General features: G+C 42.7%; 1 protein-coding gene and 1 pseudogene across 6 annotated transcripts in view; both read right to left on the bottom strand.

The window, feature by feature from the left end:
* Positions 1 to 1,019: 1,019 nt before the first annotated feature.
* Positions 1,020 to 2,787, bottom strand: LOC113482088 (annotated as a pseudogene).
* A 1,636-nt stretch (positions 2,788 to 4,423) lies between these two features.
* The window catches only part of HDAC4 (histone deacetylase 4), a 236,519-nt gene continuing 220,730 nt past the window's right edge, over positions 4,424 to 20,212 (bottom strand). For all 6 annotated transcript variants that reach the window (XM_026852598.1, XM_026852596.1, XM_026852597.1 and 3 more), the window contains 5 exons: positions 17,565 to 17,683; positions 15,754 to 15,887; positions 8,290 to 8,374; positions 6,513 to 6,654; positions 4,424 to 6,018 (listed from right to left, as the gene is read on the bottom strand). In XM_026852598.1, the coding sequence (XP_026708399.1) occupies positions 5,979 to 6,018; positions 6,513 to 6,654; positions 8,290 to 8,374; positions 15,754 to 15,887; positions 17,565 to 17,683 (520 nt within the window). In that variant the 3' untranslated portion in view covers positions 4,424 to 5,978. The remainder of the gene's footprint in view (positions 6,019 to 6,512; positions 6,655 to 8,289; positions 8,375 to 15,753; positions 15,888 to 17,564; positions 17,684 to 20,212) is intronic.

Consider the following 20,212-nt stretch of genomic DNA (forward strand, 5'->3'; position numbering starts at 1 on the left):
GTGTCCCACCTGGATGTGGGTGGTAAAACTCACTCGTGTAAAGCCACTTTGTAAAGAGGGAACACCATCAAGATGCAAAGTTGGGAAATACTGGAGCAAGGGACATCCCTGCAGCCCTGTTCCATCTCATTATTTAGTCCCACACTTCTTTTCCACAGGTTACTTCTCATCTTGTGTATAAGATGGACAGTGCTCAGATAACCAGCAGCTATTTCTTATTTTGTATTCTCATCATTTCCCAGTGAATAGCCCTAGGTCTTATTTACTGAATACTGCCCTGAAAACCGAATTTTTAATTTTCTCATGTATTTTTTCCTGTAGCACTAATTGCAATAGTATCAAAGTTCATCAAAACCTGTAATCAGACACTGGGTTTGTTTCCATTTAACTGATACAGAATTGAACAATGACAGAATCGTTAAAAGGTCTCCCCCAGTTTTGGGCCATTACTGACTTTTCTGCATCCTTAACATGATACAGCACTTTCTGTGTTCATTGTGCCCCTCACCATTTGCCTCCAGCAGAGCCCAGGTTTTCTTCATGTGCCAAGGGTGTCGCTCACAAACCCGAAAATAAAGCTTAGATGTCAGGGATCATTAGTAAAAGTTTGGAATATATGAATCACTTCTCGCCAACTGTCTTCACCCAAAGACTATTTCACCTTCCGCAGTGCTCCTCAGCCTCATTCTCTGTGCACCCTCTGCCTGCCACAACTGCCAAAGAGCCCTTTAGAAAGCTGACACCTTCACTGACTCATCCTGAAGACAGCTCCACTCTAAACAAGGAAGAAGGAAACCATGGAGGCAGAGGTTAGGGTGAAAAGAGCATATGATCATGTAATTAAAAATTGCGTCATAAAACATACACTTATGCCTGGCATTTTCCAACTTTTCACCCTCAATGCAGTTCCCACACTTACCACACCACCACGCATATGACTATTGTTGCATGGCTATTTTTTACTTAACCTCATGTTATTAATTCCCTCTAAGAGTTCAAGATAAATTGACTGCAGTTAATCATTCCTTCATGCACCTTTTCAGAGTAATGCAGACTGATAAAAGAGAAAAAAACAAAACAAAAAAACCCAAACAAAAATAAGAACGAGAAAAATATTCCAACTCCACCAAGTAAAAGAAAGGACCGTCAGAAAATTTAGCACAAAGAATGCTACCATCACTTAAAGTAGGGTCCATACAATAAGAGTGAAATTGTGTCTAAATTACAGCGTAAACCGGTAGCTGCTACCAATGGTGACGTCATACTGAGCATGTATAGGTATAAAGTAGAATATAATATAGTTACAACTTTTTGATACTACATATCTGTAATAAGCTCTTGGGTGAATAATGTTTCAACCCCTCCCCCCCACTTTTATATATATATTATATATATAAGTTTGTCATCCTCATAAATTGGAAAATAGCGCCTCCACTATGGAGCACAGAAAAGTGTTAATTTATTTTCTTTCAATAGGATACTTTTTCATCAATATCAAAGACAAAGTGAAGATGAGCTGAGAACGAGCTCAACTTCATGACAATGAAGAAACATGTTTTCTTTTTGATGTAAAGTCTTGTTTTAAACCACAGTGTTGCACAGTACACGACTGTTTAAAGTGAAACCCAGCAATAATACATCATGTAAAAGTAATTTTAAAAAAGTTAACGCAGCTGTGCTGAAGAGTTAACTCTTTAAAGTCCTTGTCATTCATCTCCTTAGAATTAATGACTACATGTGTTGACAAAGGGTTGCATCCAACCTCCCCACCCAGCCAAGAAATCAAAACAAAATACCAACCCAAATTAAAAGAAACAAAATAATGACGACACAGGCAGTTTACTTTGTGTGTTCTGCGTAGTTTCCCTAAAAACACTGTTTCCACATAAATACAATAAACTCTATTATTGGTAAGTCACAAGTGCTAGATAAACGTCTTTTTTTTCTTCTTCTTAAAATGAGAAATGTTTAAGTAGTCCTTTTTATTTACTCTTTTATTTTTTAACAATAAAAATCACAATTTCTTATAACGTTCAGTAAGACGCAAAAAATGTTCCCACTCTCCTTCCTTTGTGTGTAGCTGTGTGGGTGTGTGCGTGGGTGCGTGTGTGTGTGTGTAACAACAACGTCCAAACCTTTAGTCTCTGCAAATGCCACGAGAGGAAAAAAAAACCAAACCAAAACAAAAAAAACAACCCAAAAAAACCCAGAACCACAATTTTTTTTTTTTTTTTTCATTTTCAAAGCTGCCAAGTTTGGCGTGCAAAATCTGTATACAATATAAAGACATGCCAACCTTACAGACCATGCAACCTCAAGGTGTAGGAAACTTAAAAAAATATATTCATATATATTTATATATATATTTATATATATCAATGCCCATAAAAGAGGTGGGCCCAAAAAGTTTACAAAAGGAAGAATGGAATGAATACATGACTGCGACTAATAAAAAAAAGGAATGTTTTGTATCGAAAGTAAAAAAAAACCAAAACCAAACAACAAAAAACCCCAATGATTACTTGTGTACTGCAAACTGGGCTTGCTTCTCTGTAAAGAGGATTTAAAGATGCTCCTTTCTTTCCAAGCAGGTACGAAGGATGCCCTGGGTGGCACCATGCTAGGATGCAGGAGCATTCTGGGCTCCCACTCCGCTGGCGCAGCTGCCCTACGGCAAAGTCATTTGAAATGAAGAAGCTAATGGCTCAAAAGGTGAAAAAACCCCTATGAGCCTCAAAACGAGGGCTCTTTCCCCCCTCTCTGTGCCTGCACCGACCCGAAGAGCATCCCCGCCTTGCCCGGGTAGCAGGTGCCGCTGCAAAACGAAACCGCATCGCCGGGAGCTTGGAGGAGATGAGCTCTGACATCTCAGGAAAAATCTTTCTGTTCCTGGCAAAAATGACGGAAAGAAACGAAGGTGGCATCCTGACAAGCTCCTCCAATTTTTAGAAAGAAACCGGCTCAGCATGGCCAGCCGGCGGCTTTCAGGAACACAAAAAGAAAAGAAAAAGCTTTGCCACAACCGAGAGGAGAAATACAAAAACCCTCCAGGGAAGAGCTGACAACAGAAACGATCATGTCAACATGGTTACTGCCCACAGCGTGTACACGGCAAAAGGAAAATCTAAAGTCAGTCACCAGATTCGGCAGCCAGATTAATTTTAGATCACAGCAGCAAAGTGGTTGGTTGAAAAAAATAAAAACCAAACCACAGCATCTCCAGGTACGTTGTGTTTTTACATGGGAAGATTATTTTTAGAATATGCTGAGGATGGTCCTACGTGACCGAAGCTATTCATAATTTTAACACGTACTTGGGTTTGCAAAACTCAAATACAGTAGTGTCTGGTTTTTAAATTGCGTTATAAACCAAGGAATAAAACAAAAGCCTCTTGCATTTGCTTACACATATGATTATGCTTCAAATTCCTCCCGCGAGCGAGTCCTGAATGGAATGAAAATGGTCGCTTCAAGAACTGGAAAAAAATAAGTTACTGGAAGCAACCCTGTCAGTCGTCATTGTAACAGAATATAATAATAGTAATAAAAAAAGCTACCCTTGGTTGTTCGGACGAGGGGTGTGTGCTATCCTACACTGCTGTAAGAAGGCACGCGTGTCAATCCGCTCTCCTCTAAGCTGCCCAAACTCTTTGCGGCAGGACTTTGCTGCTTCTCCGACCCGCTGTTTGCAGGAGGTGAGAGCTGAGGCTGGCGCAGGCCAACAACCTCCTTGGGGGGAAGAAAATACCTTCGGGAAAAGTTCTCCAACCCTACCAGCAACGGGAAGAATAAGAGGAGAGAAAGAGAGAGAGAAAGAGGACGTGGGGAGGTGTGCGTGCGTGTCTGCGTGTCTGTCTGTCCGGCGAAGAGAAAATGCCAGCTGTCCCAAGAGTGTCCAACAAGCCTTCCCAGTGGTAGGCAGCTAGTGAAGCCGCCTGTAATCCTCACTACGATCCGCGCGGAGGACAAAGACATCGCCCATTGGAATACTACTATGTCGAAGGTAAGAAAACTCCTTATTTTCTTTACATAGCTACTATAACAGAACTGAGGAAATATACAGTCGGCGGTATCATTATACAAAAGAGCCCATCACGTTCCCTCCTCGATAAAACGCACCCTTTCCGAAAAATAAACTCTGACAATCTGCCACAGTTCTTTACGCCTGCAGAAAGCTGCTCACTGTACATAAGACTTGAGAGAAAGGAAAAATTAAAAAAAAAAAAAAAAGAAAAAAGAAAAATAATGTACAAGAAAGAAAAGTGGGAGGAAAAAAGGTTTAGATGCTATTGCCATTCAGAAATGAAACCTGCCAAATAGAAAATAAATGTCAGAGTCACACAAACAAGGCTTCTTTAGGGTTTTGTGAAATATTGATATAAAAATTAACAGCAAATTCATAGTCTTTGCTATAAAAAACTCATTTTTTTTTGTTAGAAAAGGATCACAACTAAAAACCTTAAATTAAAATACAAATGTTTAGGGTAGTTGCCCAGTGGCTAACGTGTTGGCTTTCTGAAAAACTTTCCAATCTGTCATTTGAAAATCCTCGAGTTTCAACCTGGATCCTTTTCCAAAAACACCTTTTACGTTCCAATTCACAAATCTGTCCCTAGGGAGCTTCCAATGGCTACTGTTATAGTATGCATTTATTACATATATTTTTCTATAAATGCATCATAAATATTTTTATCAATAATTCATAGGAATCCGGTTTCTAAGCTTGGAATACATTTGGAATATACATTATACACATATATATATTTATACCTAACAATTTAAGCAATATCTCATGCTAGTTGCTTTTAATAAAAAGCATTCCAGTCTTAAACCTGCATTTGTGTCTATTACATGCTTCAACAACCAAATTGATAAGTTCAATTACTAGATAATGTAGAAGAGAGAAAACATTTGAAAATTTGTTTTAAAAATGGTTGAATTTCAAAGACCCAACAGTATTTGCCACTTTCTTGGCAACTACCTTAACTTTTTTTTTTTTTTTAAACAGCAATGAAAGAAAACAAAACAAATCCAAACTTGTAGACAGTTTTTGGAGACGCTCTGTTCAGCTGATGCCTGCTTCCCACCATCATGCCAGCACAAGCCAAAAAGTCTTCCTTCCTGATGGCAGTTCTTGGCTTTCCCAACCAGAGGAAAAATATTCACGAACTGCTGTGTTCTTTGTGGGTTTTTTTGTTTGTTTTCTTTTTTTTTTTTTATTTTTTTATTTTTTTTACTTAAGGCATTGTTCCTCAAACTTCAGAAAATCCAGCTGCACCAAATCCATCAATTAAAAAAAAAGGCACAAACTCATCTTCAGATGGCTTTGGAGACAATAAAGCCGACTCCATCTGGGCTACCGTTTCCCCCCTTCTCTTTCCCTTTTCTTTAGATGTAGGACAAGTCCCTCTTTCCCTGTCCCTCCCCGTTAAAAATACACCATCTCCCATTGTTCTGGTTTCGACAAGAATGTCGTTGACTCACAGGCAGGCAAGAGCCATATAAAAAATCCAAGAAATGAAACTACAAGATGGGTTGAGTGGTTCAAGCAGAGATTGCTGAATTGTGGGTAATCAAATTGTAAGCACCAGTTTTATGTTAAGGTTTGTTTGTTTTATTTTCATATGTGTTGTTGAATCTTCGATTTTTTTTTTTTTTTTTTTTTTTTTTGGCAACTCTGCCAAAGACTTCACGGGCGTCGTTCCCCTTTCTGCTCCCAGTGAGAACCAGAGGAAGAGTGCCCAGCGTGTCAGTCCTGTACTGCTCTTCACCAGCATTTTTCTTTTTCAGCAAATCTATACTGTAGACGCATATAGATATGGAGAGATTTTTTTTCCGTTGCTTTGTTTTACACCTGGTTGTCCTTCTGTATTCTGGAAAAAACCATGACAGGACACAGGAGTAACAAGAGAAAGCTTCTTGGCAGAGCTTCAAGACGAAGACGAACAAACAGGAGAACTCCAGCTCAAAGGTGAATGCTACAGGGGAGGTTCTTCTTCCATGGGTTCATCATCAGGTCTGAGCAATTTCACAGCCAGGCAGGATGGGAAGAGAGGGAAGAAAGAAAAGAGGATTGGACAATTTGTGGTGCTAAGTCTCGTGCCTTATGTTCCCATCACCTTCCCACCCAGGCAGTTGTGCTCAGCTGGCTCAGCTGGAATTAAAACTTGCCACCAAGAAGGGTTTTTAGACAACCTGTTTTCATTTGTGCAGTGTTAAAACATTTTTTGCAGCAAAATCAATTTTCTCTCATGGTCCAAAACCACATTCAACTCCGGTTGGAGCAGAAGGGTCAGGCGCAGTGTGCACCATACTAAGGTCATGTACAGAGTTCATGGTACTGCTGTTCTCCTGCAGGCCAGGAGATCTTTAGAGAACCCGTGGAGGACAGGAGATGTGGGGAATGAACGTGCAATGATTAAAATGAGAGGATGAGCCCAGAAGGCTGCCCACCACAGCTCCTCCTGCCTGGGCAGACTCTGAGGGGTGATGATAAATGGGAAGGAACTCACCTCTTCTCAGCTGGCTTCACGCCCACTGACAGAGATGCCATGGCTGTTACCGTCTCCGCCTCCTCGTTCTCACACTTCTGAGCCTCGACCAGGGAGTACCCCACCGTGGAGGCATAACGCTGGAGTGAATGCCAATACTTGCCTGGGGCAGAGGTGAGAAGAGAGGCAGTCAGGGCACCTGCACCAGCATGGGTCCAGCACTGTAATCCCGCTTTCCGAGGCCCAGCAGATAGCTGAGAACTGCCTGGGGAAGATTCATCATGCCTACACAAAATGTAACCTTGATCTGTGTTCACTTGCTTCAAGAACCATCTTGAGGTCCCATGAAGCTGCAGGTGGAAGGGAGTTCCTGGGAACATGTGCCAAGGCAGCCCTGGCTTGCAAGGTGAGGCCAGAGACACCCCTGTGAGTCTATGCCATGCTACTGCACTAACAGAGGAGCTGCTATGCTGCTGTGTCTTGAAAAACTAGGTTTTAAAGCCAAAAGTTATTGCAGTTATTATTGATAAACATGCACCTGTGCATCCCTTAAGGACACCTAAGATGTCAAAGCAGGGCTGTATCACTGTCTGGCAATGAAAGAGGCTCTTCTCCCTCAGCTAGAGAAGAAAGGTGGGAGGTGGAAACTGGATTTTCAAAAGGACAAATGCGCAAGGAGTACTGGAAGTGAGGATCCAAGCTGTGCAGAGGTGTACAGCATCCCTCTGCCTTAAGAGAAGGGGGCACTGAGACACTCAAAAATTAATGATATTCCCTTTTTCACTTCAAAACCCTCAGAAACTTTTAGACCTAAGGAGAAATACACGAGAGGGAAGTATGTCCAGATTTGGACTGCATTCAGTTCCTAACTGTCACATTCTTGCTATGCTTTTGTGGGCAAATCACCTAAGACCATCTATTTATTTTTTACGTCTTCAGTTTGGCATGATAAACATCTTTTTTTCAGTGGAAAAAGCACAAGGAAGGCTTCAGAGGGGAGAATAAAAGATGTTCTCTTGGGCCCCCAGGCAGGACACACTGAATTTGCTGGTACCCAAGAAGCCACAGCAAAGCCTGAAAGCAAGAACCCATACAGTCAGACCAGCAGGTGGAGAAGAGGAACCTGTTTCCAAACATCTTTGCTTTTCCTGTGCTGGGCAGCAGATCTGAGCAGATCTAACTCAAAGCCCCTTTTAATTTGCTGTGCCCATTTTAAATAAAAAAATAAAATAAAATAAATTGCCTGGTTCAAGGTGCTGCTGAGGTGTCCCATTGGTGCTGAGCAGCTTCTGGAAATGGAATTCAAATTTCTAAAGACACTGGGCATTTTTCCGGGGAAAAAAAAAAAAAAAGGCTTTGCTGTCTTTTAAGCTCCATTTTCACCCTATAAAACGAAGACTAGCCCCCTCCAGTTTTAGACCACAAATCTTTGAAGTGGCAAGATGTCAGGACATAGTGGTGGGATTCCCACGTTACCCAGGCTCTTTCACTCCATCCCCCAAGAATGTCCCCAGGAAAGCTTCAACTATGATGATTTCAATCTCCCCAGCTAAATAAACCTACAATATCAGCAACTTCATGCAATACTGTGTTTAACTTTCAACCCTATCCACTCTTAATTAATGGGTCCCACAATACCCAATGAGACTTAGGTTATTTAGAGATACCCGACTTGCTTTTGAAGAGATAAGGGCAAACTCTCAGTGCAGGACAGCCTGTCCTTTACATAGATTTTAGAGGTTTTATTACTAATTGCTCCTCAACCGCCAAGGCATTTCCACACTGTGGAAATACTCACTGTGTATCTCGATGACTTTCTCCATTGAGTGCACTGCATTAGCATTTGCTCGCTGCTGGAAAACCTTTTCCGGAAGAGGGTCAAGCTGGAAAGAGAGAGGAACACCAAAGAAATGTTATCTCAAGTTAGAGACAGGCATTAAACGCAATTTAGCAAATGGCTCTGCCATATGAAGCCTCCACTTCCCTGGTTCCTATTATCCACCTTTAGTTAAATAGCCAAAATATACAGACTTTCTAAGTGCTCTTGTGATACAAGATGCAGCCTCCTCCAGCCTGATGCTCCCCCACACAAAAAGTGCTGCAGCTCCACTGGGCTCCACAGCTCCTAAAGAGCCTGCTGCAGCCACTGATGTAGACTGTATGAAGAGACACTATTACACAGACCAGAAAAATAAGGCAAGTGATGTTGGCTGCTTTCACAAAGGATCTTTTTTAAACTATTGCTCAGATCTACCTTTTTGCAGTTTTCACTAGTAAAACAAAACAATGTGCAAATAAAAGCAACTTAAAAATACAGTAACAGCCATATTTCTGGTTTATCTCTACAGAAATAAAATGGGTAGCTTTTTAATTCTTCTAAATACCTAATCTAGTGTATTTATTAACTCTTAACTGAAAAATATCTGTACCCTAAGAGTAAATAGTCTCATTTTGGTACAGAGAAACAGCAAAATACTGCTTTAAAGCCACACTCGGCATGACTGTAACTTCAGTCACAATCGATGCCTCTTAGCAGCTGCTGGGCTAGTCTTGTCAGGGCAGAGCACCATTAGATCTGTATTCTAACCTTTAAAAAAATTTGCCTTGAAGTTACCAGTAAGGCTCATAACCAGGTATTAAAATTTAGGGTTTTTTGATGCTGGCTTCTTTCCTTTGTTCTTTATACAAAAAGGTTGACAGCAAGAACATGCTGCTGGTATTGAGACTTTAAGCTGAAAGATGACACAGAAAGCCTCCCCAGAAATGTTCAGTGTAAATGCCCATAAAAAGCAGGTATCTTTCTGGGCTTGGCTGCTTTTATGCTGCAAATGTAAGTGGCACGCAGACGATTTCTGTTTTGCTCTAACACACATCCCACCTTCAAAAAAGCAGTGCTGCCTTTGTTACCAACTGTTTAAAAAAATAATCAAAGCACTAGTAACAATTTACAATTTAGTAGTAACAAGGAACTAGTAACAAGGAACATGGGGCAGTAAGAGTTTTGCTAGAGAGATGTATTAGGAAATGACACTCTGAAGGAGCTTCTCTAAGTCTTTCTCCCATTGTTGTTCTAGGTCTATATCCAGTTACACTGAAGCAAAGCTCTGCGATGTGGATCTACCTGTTAAAGGCTGTGTATGAAAATCATATGGGCAGTATGACGCCGATGGAGTTGCCTTACAGGACTGTAATGGCCAAGTACTGGTTTGGATGCAGTTCCCACCAGCAAACCCACACTGCTGCTGGGACATACTCCAGCCCGTGGATGTGAAATAAGCTGTGCCAGCAAGGAGGTGGTTTTGCCGCCGGAGCTACATCTCTGTTAGAGGTCTTGGCCATCCCAGCTGTATCAGATAGGGAGCACACACCTCTGCTGACTGACTGAGCAGCACTGGCTATCAGTGGCAATGTAGACCCCTGAGACCATGTTTTGATCAGCAGAGCTGCTTTAAATAAAGAAATAAAATCGCTCCTGAAGTAATAGCGCTCAAGAGCAAAAAGCTTCTGCAGACCTGAGACTTACTATATAGAAAACTAATGTCCAAACTATGTACACATATCGCTTGATTTTGGATGCAAGATCTACCACCCTGGAAAGACTTCCCCTTTCAGTCTGCAGTCAGGAGGTTACAAAACTCCCAGGGGATCCAGTTCACCTTTGCATCAGCACAAATACACCTATGGTGAATGATGGACAATAACTCCAGAGCTCCCTTCAGCAATGAAGGGCATCACTTTTCCCATTTTTTTTTTTAGAGGCATGAAAGAGTTCTGGCAGCTAAGGCAGGGGAAAGGTGTGAGAATGAGAAAAGAGGAAGAACAAGGGAAATGCCCTCTCCTTGCTTGACAGCATTTCCTCCTATTTTCTAGGAGACATTTTCTTCTTGCCCAACAGAGAGCTCTGCCTGTATCCATCCCAGCCCCAGCAGCCTTTGGCCGGTATAGAAAAAGAGAAATTTGATTAAAATCCTGAAAAGTGCATCTCTCTTCGTGGTGCTTTTACTCAGTTCATTTGGGGGGTGAGTGCTGCAGAACAGCAAGTCAGCGCTCTTCTGGTGACAGAAAACATCAGTAAAGACAACGAGCATCAAACATCCTCCTCTGTCAAGACCATGGGGTGACATCCCTGGCAAAGTCTGTTCTGCAGCAGAAGCATGCATGTCCTCTCCTGGAGGAAGGCCCCAGACAGCACTGCTGGATGGTTGTTTTTGGTTTTGTATGCTTTGCTTTAAAAAGTAATGCAAGAAGAGGAGAACACCTTCTTCAACTGGGTTACTTCTCTCACTTTGAGGCATCTGTTCTCTGAAAAGCTAAAACTGTCCCCTTTGTCCTTTATGAAGTTATTAAACCTCTTACTGTTGTAGCTACAACACTTGCTTCCATTCCCACTGGGCAAGAAATCTGGGTTCAAGTAAAACTAACCCACAGCTATTATTAGTTTGTTGTTTGGATTTTTTTTCATGAAGAGATGGTCAAGACCCTAAAATACATTTGTGTGGCTCCTGCCACCCTTTGGAAATGGCAACAGCACAGTAACACTGTTCAGGCACGGCTCTGACAGCAGGCAGGAGTTAGGGCTGCTTCTGTGGCCCCAGCACGCCTCCCCAGGAAAGGAGCTGAATCTGCAGCAGAGAACTTCCAATTTATTATTATATAATTATCATATTACTTTTCTACATATACTTATTATATATTATAGATTATTATTAATGATAATAAAATAATGCAAAATTCTAAATAGGTCTTCCAAGGGAAGGAGATGGGGTTATTTGCTTTCAGCAGATGACACTGCGTGTCTGGCACAGCAGGGGTGTCTGCTTGGTATGTAAAGATGCCCCAGCAGAGCAGCTCTACTTGGCTCAAGTACATGGCCAATGGTTTAGATTAGACTCACAAGGGCTCAAGACACCTCACCACCAACTAAATACTCCAGAAAAAACTTTTAGCAGATCTGATGCTCTCCAAGCCCGTATTTTTTCCTTCTTTCTTTCCCCCGCTGCCACCCCCAGTTCTCCACTAAGAACATGAATGCATCATAGACCTCCAAGGCTGGGTATCCAAAACAAGAGATGTCTGCAGCTGTTAACTGTGTCTGAAAGTAGTGGTCAAGGCCCAACCAGGGATATTCCCCGGCAAAGAAAGAGACACATTTTAATAGTTAATAAAAAGAATCTACAGCAAAGTTTAACTGTAACTTCTGTTCAAAGCCAAGAGAAGCTCCAGCCAAGAGATCTGCTCTTGCGACCACATGGCAGCCATTCGATAGGTACTTCATGAGGACTAGAAATTGATCCATTCCAGATTTAACAATACAGATTGCACTTCTTATAAGTTCTCCACTCTAAAAATAATTCTGGCCCAAGCTGGCTTCTGTATGACATTAAGTGAAGGCAAAAGCAATTCCTGGACAAATCTTTAAGTAAGAGCTTTCTAATCCTCTTGGTTGATATTGATACAAAGCACGCAACATCAGGCAGCCTGGCCACACGTGTGAATCATTTCCATAGCACGTTCCTCCTTCTGAAATAACACTCACGGACAACACCCTCACCCATTGGTCTCCTGGAAAGGGAAGGAAATACCTCTGGGTATTAGGTAAAGGTTTTAAGCAACTGCTTATTATCACCTTATTGTTTATTTGGGATGTCCAGAGACTGACACCAGACACACCTCTGCTACTTCTGCATGAAAAACACCAAGGCGTTTGTAGCAGTGACGGGCTGCACTGTGAGTGTGGCCAAGCTCCAGGACCCCCCTGCACGTGCCTCCATACTCCCATCCCTCTACCCCACTGCTAGCAGCTCCCATGGACACAGGAGCTCCACACCCCGCTCCAGGCATGGTGCTGGCATGGCTCCTAGCCTGGGGCAGCGCATGCTGTGGGTGCCTGGGAGCTTAAATAGCAGCATCACTCCCTGGGAACAGACAGTTCACAAACAGCATCTGCCACAGAGCAGAAGCTGATCTGAAGTGTAAAGGCTATCGATGCCCACAATGGAGTCAGTTGCTGCCTCCACCACCCTCCAGTATTTCCAGCACGCTGCTGTCAGAGGCCACTTTGAGTAATGGGAGAGGAATGGTGGCTTACTGGTCTAAATCACTGGTCTAAATCAGTGGATCTCCCCTGTCCACCTTTGATTTTTCAACTGAAGTTGTGTTAATTTTGCACAACTAAATTTGTAACTAAAGTAATAATGTACATACGTTTTCAAGCAACCTCACCTGGCACTAACTCATTTCACATTAAAATAATTTGCTGCGAAGCTAAAGCTCTGTTTTAATTTCCTGGGCAGTTGGGAACAAGACAGCTTTTGCCTTTGCATAACGCTTTTTCTGAAGTGGGAGTTTTGATCTCTGCTGGTGAACGTAGATGCTTTGGGGACTGGCACCATTCCCCTCATTTCCTACCATTTCCCCATGTAACTCCGGCGTGGCTCTTCAGCCAGCAAACCTCCCTGCAGCCCGCCGCTGGCCACAGCTGCCTGTCCATGTGCACGCACGCAAAATCGTCTAACACACTGTATATCAAACTTCATCAAAGGGCCGCAGGACAAAGCAACAGCAGTTCCCTCCAACTTCCTTGCATTAAAAAGATTTTATAAAAGACCTTGATAAAACCAGCGTTTCCTGCTTTTTGATGTGTGGGTAAGTCGGATAACATGTATCATGATATCTGCGCAGCCTTATAGCCCACCTAGGAAAAGTGAGAACAGGTCCATCTTTAAGTATTTTAAAGCGCCTTACAGCAGTCCTGATTCAATGATTAAAAAAACATAAATGCTTTTTTACCTTTAAGGATCAATATTCACTGTGCTAAATGAAACCACTCAGGCAGCTGACAAGATCCAAGTTATTGTGAGTGCTGAGATCTCCCTAAAGCCTTGCATTTCCAAACACATTCGTGGCTTGGATCAAACGCTTATTTATCTCACGCAGATCCTCACACCACATTGCAGTCACCCGCTTGCATCATAGGAGCATGCTAAGCAAGAGGAATGTCATCCTTCACACATTATTTCCTCTGTCACCCCTTCAAAGCACATCCTGCCGTTAGCTCCAGCTGCACCCAAAGGTGAAGGGAGGCAGAGGAATTGTCTATGGTGACAACAGTGCCATCCGCTGTCAGCTTAAGAGAGATGGGTGCTGCAATAAAAACTCCATTGCTTCCATGCTGATACAGCAGCTGCTTCCCGAATCTTCGGGTGTCCTGAGGGCTGAGCACAGGCTGGCGTGCGGGACCAGTTACCCATGCTGCGAGCCTTATCAGAACTGCCTGCCCAAGCACAAGGAGCAGATGCTCTCTGGATACTCAGAAATAGGATGCTGGATGATTGAAGCAGATGCTTTTGATGAATCCCAGCTGTTTTATCTCTTGGACTGGTTAGTGAGGTTTCCCCAGGCACTGTTGTCCTTCATGTGGTATGGATACTACAAGACAGAGCACTTCTAGAACAGGCTGGAAGTCAAACACATCTGATCTGCACCTCCACACAGATCCAAGCTCTCTGGCTACAACTTCCCAGACCTGCAAAAGGCTGATGGTCACTGAACTACAACTGTGAGTCAGGGCAAGTCTGTTCGTGGCAACTCACCAGCGTCCCCAGAAGTCAGCTCCCACTGGAGGAAGAACCAGAGCTGAAATACTGCTTGGCTTCTCCCCTCTGTGGTGCTGCATTTTCTCCCTCACTTCCCGCCCCAAGGGATTATTCAGTGAAGTGTGATGATGAGAGACCCTGGTTGTGCTCTCCAAGGCAGGTGAAAGCTTTGGGGAACCTCCTTCTTTCATCATCTGACAGGCAAGCAGATGTCTAAGATCACTGGCTCCATGGGTACCATTACCCTTACCATGGCCTTTTGAGACTTGCTCATTTTCACAAGGTAATGAGGGCAATCTCTTAATTCAAGAGGCAACCTAAAAAGATTCAAACACATAGGCAAGGCATTAATGCTGCCCGAGGTTTCACAGCCACCCCCAACTTCAAATTGGTGTAGTTGCTCTCCCCCCAGCTGATATTTTTAGCTATATGTAGCCCAAGGAATCACACTGCACTGGTGTTTTAATTCATGCTATCAATCCTCACTGTTTTGAACAGCTCCAGAGCCCTCACTGTACCAGGACATGCACAGCAGATACCAAGCAGGGACCTGGGGCTGCAGGCTGAGCAAGCACTTGCTTCTATGAGCAAGGTGGAAAACTGACATAAGGCACTTTTGCAGTCTATTGTGGCCATCCAAGATTCACCATCTGGACTGTATGTGGAGAACAGGTGTCCAAAAAAGACCAACAAACCAGAAGGAGGGAAGCTTAACTCAAACTAACCATACTCAAAAGCCCACAAATGATACAGAAACATGCTTCTTGAACAAAAGTGTATGCAAAGGTACAGACAGAGCAGATGCACAAGAGCCCCAGTCTGAGATTTCCCTGCCGATAACGGATTTCTATATTTCCTTGCTGTCGCATTTCTGCAGTACACTACCCTGAACTCCCTGAGCCCAAAGACATGTCAAATGCCACCACTCCAAACTTTCAAATTATCAACTCCATTGGAAGAAATGTAGGCATGAGCTGCTCATTCGGTGCCAGCTACAGCAGATGCTGACAGACAGGCTGCAACAAGGAGGACCAGCACAGGGAATCTGAATCATTTCTCCCTTAATCCCACTGACACTAAAAGTGGGGGGAGGGGGGGGGCCAAAGGCAGAAAAGCTAAAGTATCTGAAGTTTCCTCTGTAGGAAAATACCCTGACCTCCTCAGAACCCAAAAAAATAGATTTCCTGGTCTACTTCTCTGTCTTGCTCTTATCTTGCAATCACACACTTTGGCCTTTCTGGCCAACTTATGTGAAACAGCTGAGGCTTTTTAACACAACAATGTTTAGAATATAGAAAATGTAACATCCAGGAAAAAATATGATGTCAAGCAAGATGCCCAACGGAGCAGGCACAGGCTGTAGGACCAGAGAGGGGGTGTGCAAAGTTCAGAAAGAAATAAAAGTAGATAATTTCCAAAGAACACCAAGCAAACAATTTGGATAAAGAATAAAACCAAATTAAATTCTTAGCTTTTTCAATCCTCGTAATATAGATTGCCAAACACAGGTGGTTTTTAAACAAATAAAGCATTCACTCTAAATCACCATGTATCAAAAGGACCCAAAACAATGACAAAAATTTAGCAGATGGACTGTTTCGGACGATGAGATGACCAAATTCAAGGGGGTTGGAGGTGGCGGCCCCTGGTTTTGCCTGTCTCTGTACCTCGTTTCCCAGCAAAGCAGAAACACACGCTTCCGAGGCATCGCAAATGGCTGTCAGGTCATGGCCTCCTTCGAGGGCCAGGACAACGCGACCCCCGGCCAGGCCCATCAGCTGCTTCGTCAGGTACCCAAAGCCTGTAATGAGGAAAAAAAAGAGGAAATGCAGGAGAAGGGCAAAGGTTGCGGCTGGAATCAGGCTCCTGGCGAAGGATCAAAGAATTATAGAAAGGAATTACATCATATTAAAAAACCACAAGGGATCTGAAAGGACTCAACACATAATATAAGCCAGGTTGGATTTTAATACGCTCGCTGCAGAATTCCAGCCACAGTTCCCTGTTGGACTGGCTCAGCTGTGTGCACCATGGGATGGATCTGTATCTCCCCCACGTGCGCTACGCTGGGGTTTATCCCAGGTGAGAGGCACCACCACCCTCCCTACCACCCTTCAGCACCCTGAATTAAATGCAGCAGAAAATATCTCCTTTGGAAGGAAGGAAAGAGGGTAGAAGGAAGTGTTATTTTGCTCTGCTTTGGAAGATGCAAATTCAGAGCAGTCATGGGGATGGAGGAGGGGAAGAGGAAATCAGTAAACTTGTTGCCAGTGCTTTCAGTTGTGATAGCAGCATCGCAGTGCCCCAGAGATATTTCACATCTAGTTCTTAACAGACATTTCTTCCCATATATAATATGCTATAAAAATTCCTGGGGCACCCCAGACTTTGATCATATGACACACAATACATTTCTACCCTTTAAACAAAACAGAACCAAGCTGTGAGGATTTAAAGAATGTGTCCTCAAAGCAACCTTCCCCCTCAAAAAAAAAAAAAAAAAAAAAAAAAAAAAAAAAAAAAAAACAGGGCATTTCTACCCACCATCCATGCTCCGTGCTTTCTGTTCTGTAGTGATGCCCACGAGTGCCTTTGCAAATTGGCAAATTAACAGCCAGATAAAAAGATTCACAACTGAGCCCATAACCATTTTGTGAGAGTAACAGAGCACAGGAAATTCAACAAGTAGGTAAACAAGACCTCATTACAAAGTGTTTCTGGATATCTTAAATAACTTGTTTCTTGTAAATCTATTTCACCTTATTCTTACATAAAGTTTATAGGTTCAGCTACCTTACAAGGCTCTGAAATTCACTGTAGAGAGTAAGTTTCCTGGCTGAAAAAAACTCTCGGAAAAAAAAAATCCTTTTGCAAGAAAAACTGTCTTCTCAATCGACTTGAATGAAACAGTGCCAGGTAAGCCCAGCATAACCAAGGTGGGGGATTTCAGTCTCCTGGGCAATGCAAAACACAGATCCAAAGCAAAAAGGGGGTTCTTGGGGGTCTGTACAGTTGCTTCAAAGGTAGAGAACAAAAATATTCAGCTCAAAGTTTTAATAAGGTATCCTGGAGGAAGATATGGACTTCTACTAGCATTCAGAGCAAGGTACACTGTTTACATCTGGCATTGCCTCCTGCCATTTTGCATTAAAACAAGCATAACTCTCTAATTCAGCAGACATCTTCCACCGGGATGTGACTATGAACGAATTGGTAACTTATAGAATTTATCTGCACTACAAATTGAAATGTGCAATGCTTCAAGAAAATGAAGGCTTCAGCCAGATCAAAATATATACAGTATAGTGACAAAACACATGAAAATTCAAAGAAAAAGGCTGAAAGTTTGCCACTGAAATGAAAGATAGGAAGACTGACATCAAAATGTAAAACCTGCAAATATTGTAAACTTTAGTCCCTAGGACAGCAGCAATTTATACCAGTTTCAGATCTCTGCTCTTGTAAATCCACAACTTACATTTTGCTGATAGATTATATCCTCCAAGAGGTGTGGGATGGCCTTCCACCGCATCGAAACCAGATGACACCAGCACAACATCTGGGGCAAATTCATTGGCAATGGGCATTACTACCGTTCTGCAACAAAAATTTAACAATAGCAGACACATTACTTTGGCTCTTGAACAACAGCAGGAACACAAACCATCTTGAACAAACCCGTTACACAAGCCTGTACTATTAGTAGGGAAGTCCATCTCCTATTTTCTCACAAGGTGAGAGCCTGGCTGCCTGAACACCTTGCACTGCCACGTAGTACAGTTTCAAAGTTTCGTTCATGTTAATTTTTTCAGTGAGGTCTATTATTTCCTCCATCAACAGCCTCACGTTTTGACCAGGGAAGTAAGTTGTCCTACGTCGTGTTTCCCATTTGTGATATCTTGGCTGTACATACAGGGCACGAGGGGATTAGGAGAAAATAAGAGGGCACCTGGCACAAACTGCAAAATCACCTGAGAAACCTGTCCAATAGCAACCTCGGTTTGTGGCACTTGTCTCCATGCTCTTCTTCAAAATACCTCCTTTAGCCTTGGCAGAATCTGAAAAGTTATTTATTTTTTCCTTGCTCCATTTCTCATTTACCATAATGAAAGGCTGAGGATGTCACATGGGGCAAAAAGCTTTAACATGCAAATATCTCACCCAAACACAGCTCTCCAAATTCTGGTTCACCATCCTCTGACATTTTGTTCGTTAAAAAAACCAGATTGAATTGCTTAGCATCCATAAACTATTGCCTGTTCAGGCCAGTATTTGAATGAAACAAGATGTCTGTATCTGTGATTTCTCAGCAAAAGGCCTTTTCCCTCTGGTTTATCTCTTCAATCTACGCAACTTCTGTTCAAAACCTACACAAGGTTGCAAACATCCCATTTCCCACATCAAGATGCCAATTAAGCAAAACTGGAAAGTTGAGTCGACAGCAAGTAGTTGCTTCTTCGTCTAACAGCTCTAGCACAAACATGACAGGACTGAAATTACAGCAAGGAAAAAAGTCAAAGCAGTGGAGATTTTTAATAAACACAGTGCAGACACCCACAGTCTTTTCTGAGAAACCCTGTCGCAGGCACTCTTGGATGAACACCTTCTTGTGCCTTCAGTTCACACCAGGGTAGCCACATGCAGGAGCTTGAAAGTTGTTTTGAATTTTTCCATCGGACACTGACAACCGCAGGAAATGGTGGAAAAGCAAGTATGTTCACAGAGAGTTGCCCTTATATAAAGTAGTATTTTCTAAATTGTTATTTTTCCATTATGAATGTACCCACTGAAACTTGGATTTATCCCTAGGGCGACCTGACTAATGCCATCCATTGCTGGTACTTAAGACGATAATATTTCCCAGTTTCCTCATCCTAGGAAGAGCCACCGGCAAGGCTAATTTTCTAAAGCATGAAGTGAAGCTATTCATATACCAAAGCATGAACCTGTAAGTATCTTTGCATACATGAGAACTTCACTTTTATCCTTTATTGAGTACGGTAGTTATGTGATGCTCTGAAAAACAGAAAGAGCCCAGAAAGGTCTGTATAGTGCTGAGATTGTTCAATTGCTATCAAGACATCCATAAAAATTCACATTTCTTGCTACAATGATATTAAACAGCCACAAGACATCTTCTAGTATCAGCAACTTGCATTAGCCCCAACACCAACCTGAGCTGATGCCATTTTGCCCTCTGCACAGTTTGTTTTTTTTTTTTAATGGAGTATTAACATCTACCATGCAATGAGTGACTTCCAGTGTTGGTTAAGCCCATCAAGTAATTTCCATTGCTACTGCTGAGCAGAGTCCCTGCAGGCAGGGACACCGTGCATATTGCAGGTCTGGTCAAGGCTCTCAAACCCCATGTAGTCCAAAAAAAAAGCCTTCTAGCTTTAATTTCTTTTTGCCAACTGATTGCCACTGTAACCTATCAGCCTCCTGCAATCTTCCTGCCTGCCAGTCTCTGCACACAGACAGAGAAAACTAAGCAAAAAGGATCTTATTTTCTTTTAATTTTTTAAAAAAAACGAAAGAGGAATTTTAATTTTTCCTCAAACAACGTGATTGCTGTATACGATCTGTCCTCAGGGAGATGATTACATAAGGAGGACAAAATAGCATAATTTTTGCTGATGACTTTACAGTCGACAAGAATCTGTTTAGTGAAACCCACAGACATTTTAAGTAGAAACCACCTCCTTCACAAAGGACTAAAGCAGCAGTTTCGCAGCAAGTGCACGTGGCAGAGGGTTCTTTTTTTCCTGAGCTTTGAAGTATTGCTGAGCTCTTTAATTTCTAACTGAAGGAAAACTGCTAAAATCATCAGATTCCACCACCCCACCCCACCCCCAAAGTTACGATACCATGGGAGCTGCTAGTACCTCAACGGATGTGCAGGATCACCACAAGCTGGTTTCAGAGCAAGCCCAAACCTGCCCCACCCCGCACTGTGGGCATGGTCTGTCAGCAGTGAGCAACCCATGCAACCCCGAATCGGCAATGATTTCTGGGCTATGGGACAGCTCATCTGCTCATGCCCGAGTATAAACACCTCTGAGGAACAGGGACAGCTGTCGAGCAGTGTGATGGTGTGGGTGATGCTCAGATGAAGGTGACAGCAGT

Source organism: Athene cunicularia (genome assembly GCF_003259725.1).
Source record: "Athene cunicularia isolate RWA chromosome 7 unlocalized genomic scaffold, athCun1 chr7_part1, whole genome shotgun sequence".
NCBI classification, from domain to species: Eukaryota; Metazoa; Chordata; class Aves; order Strigiformes; family Strigidae; genus Athene; species Athene cunicularia.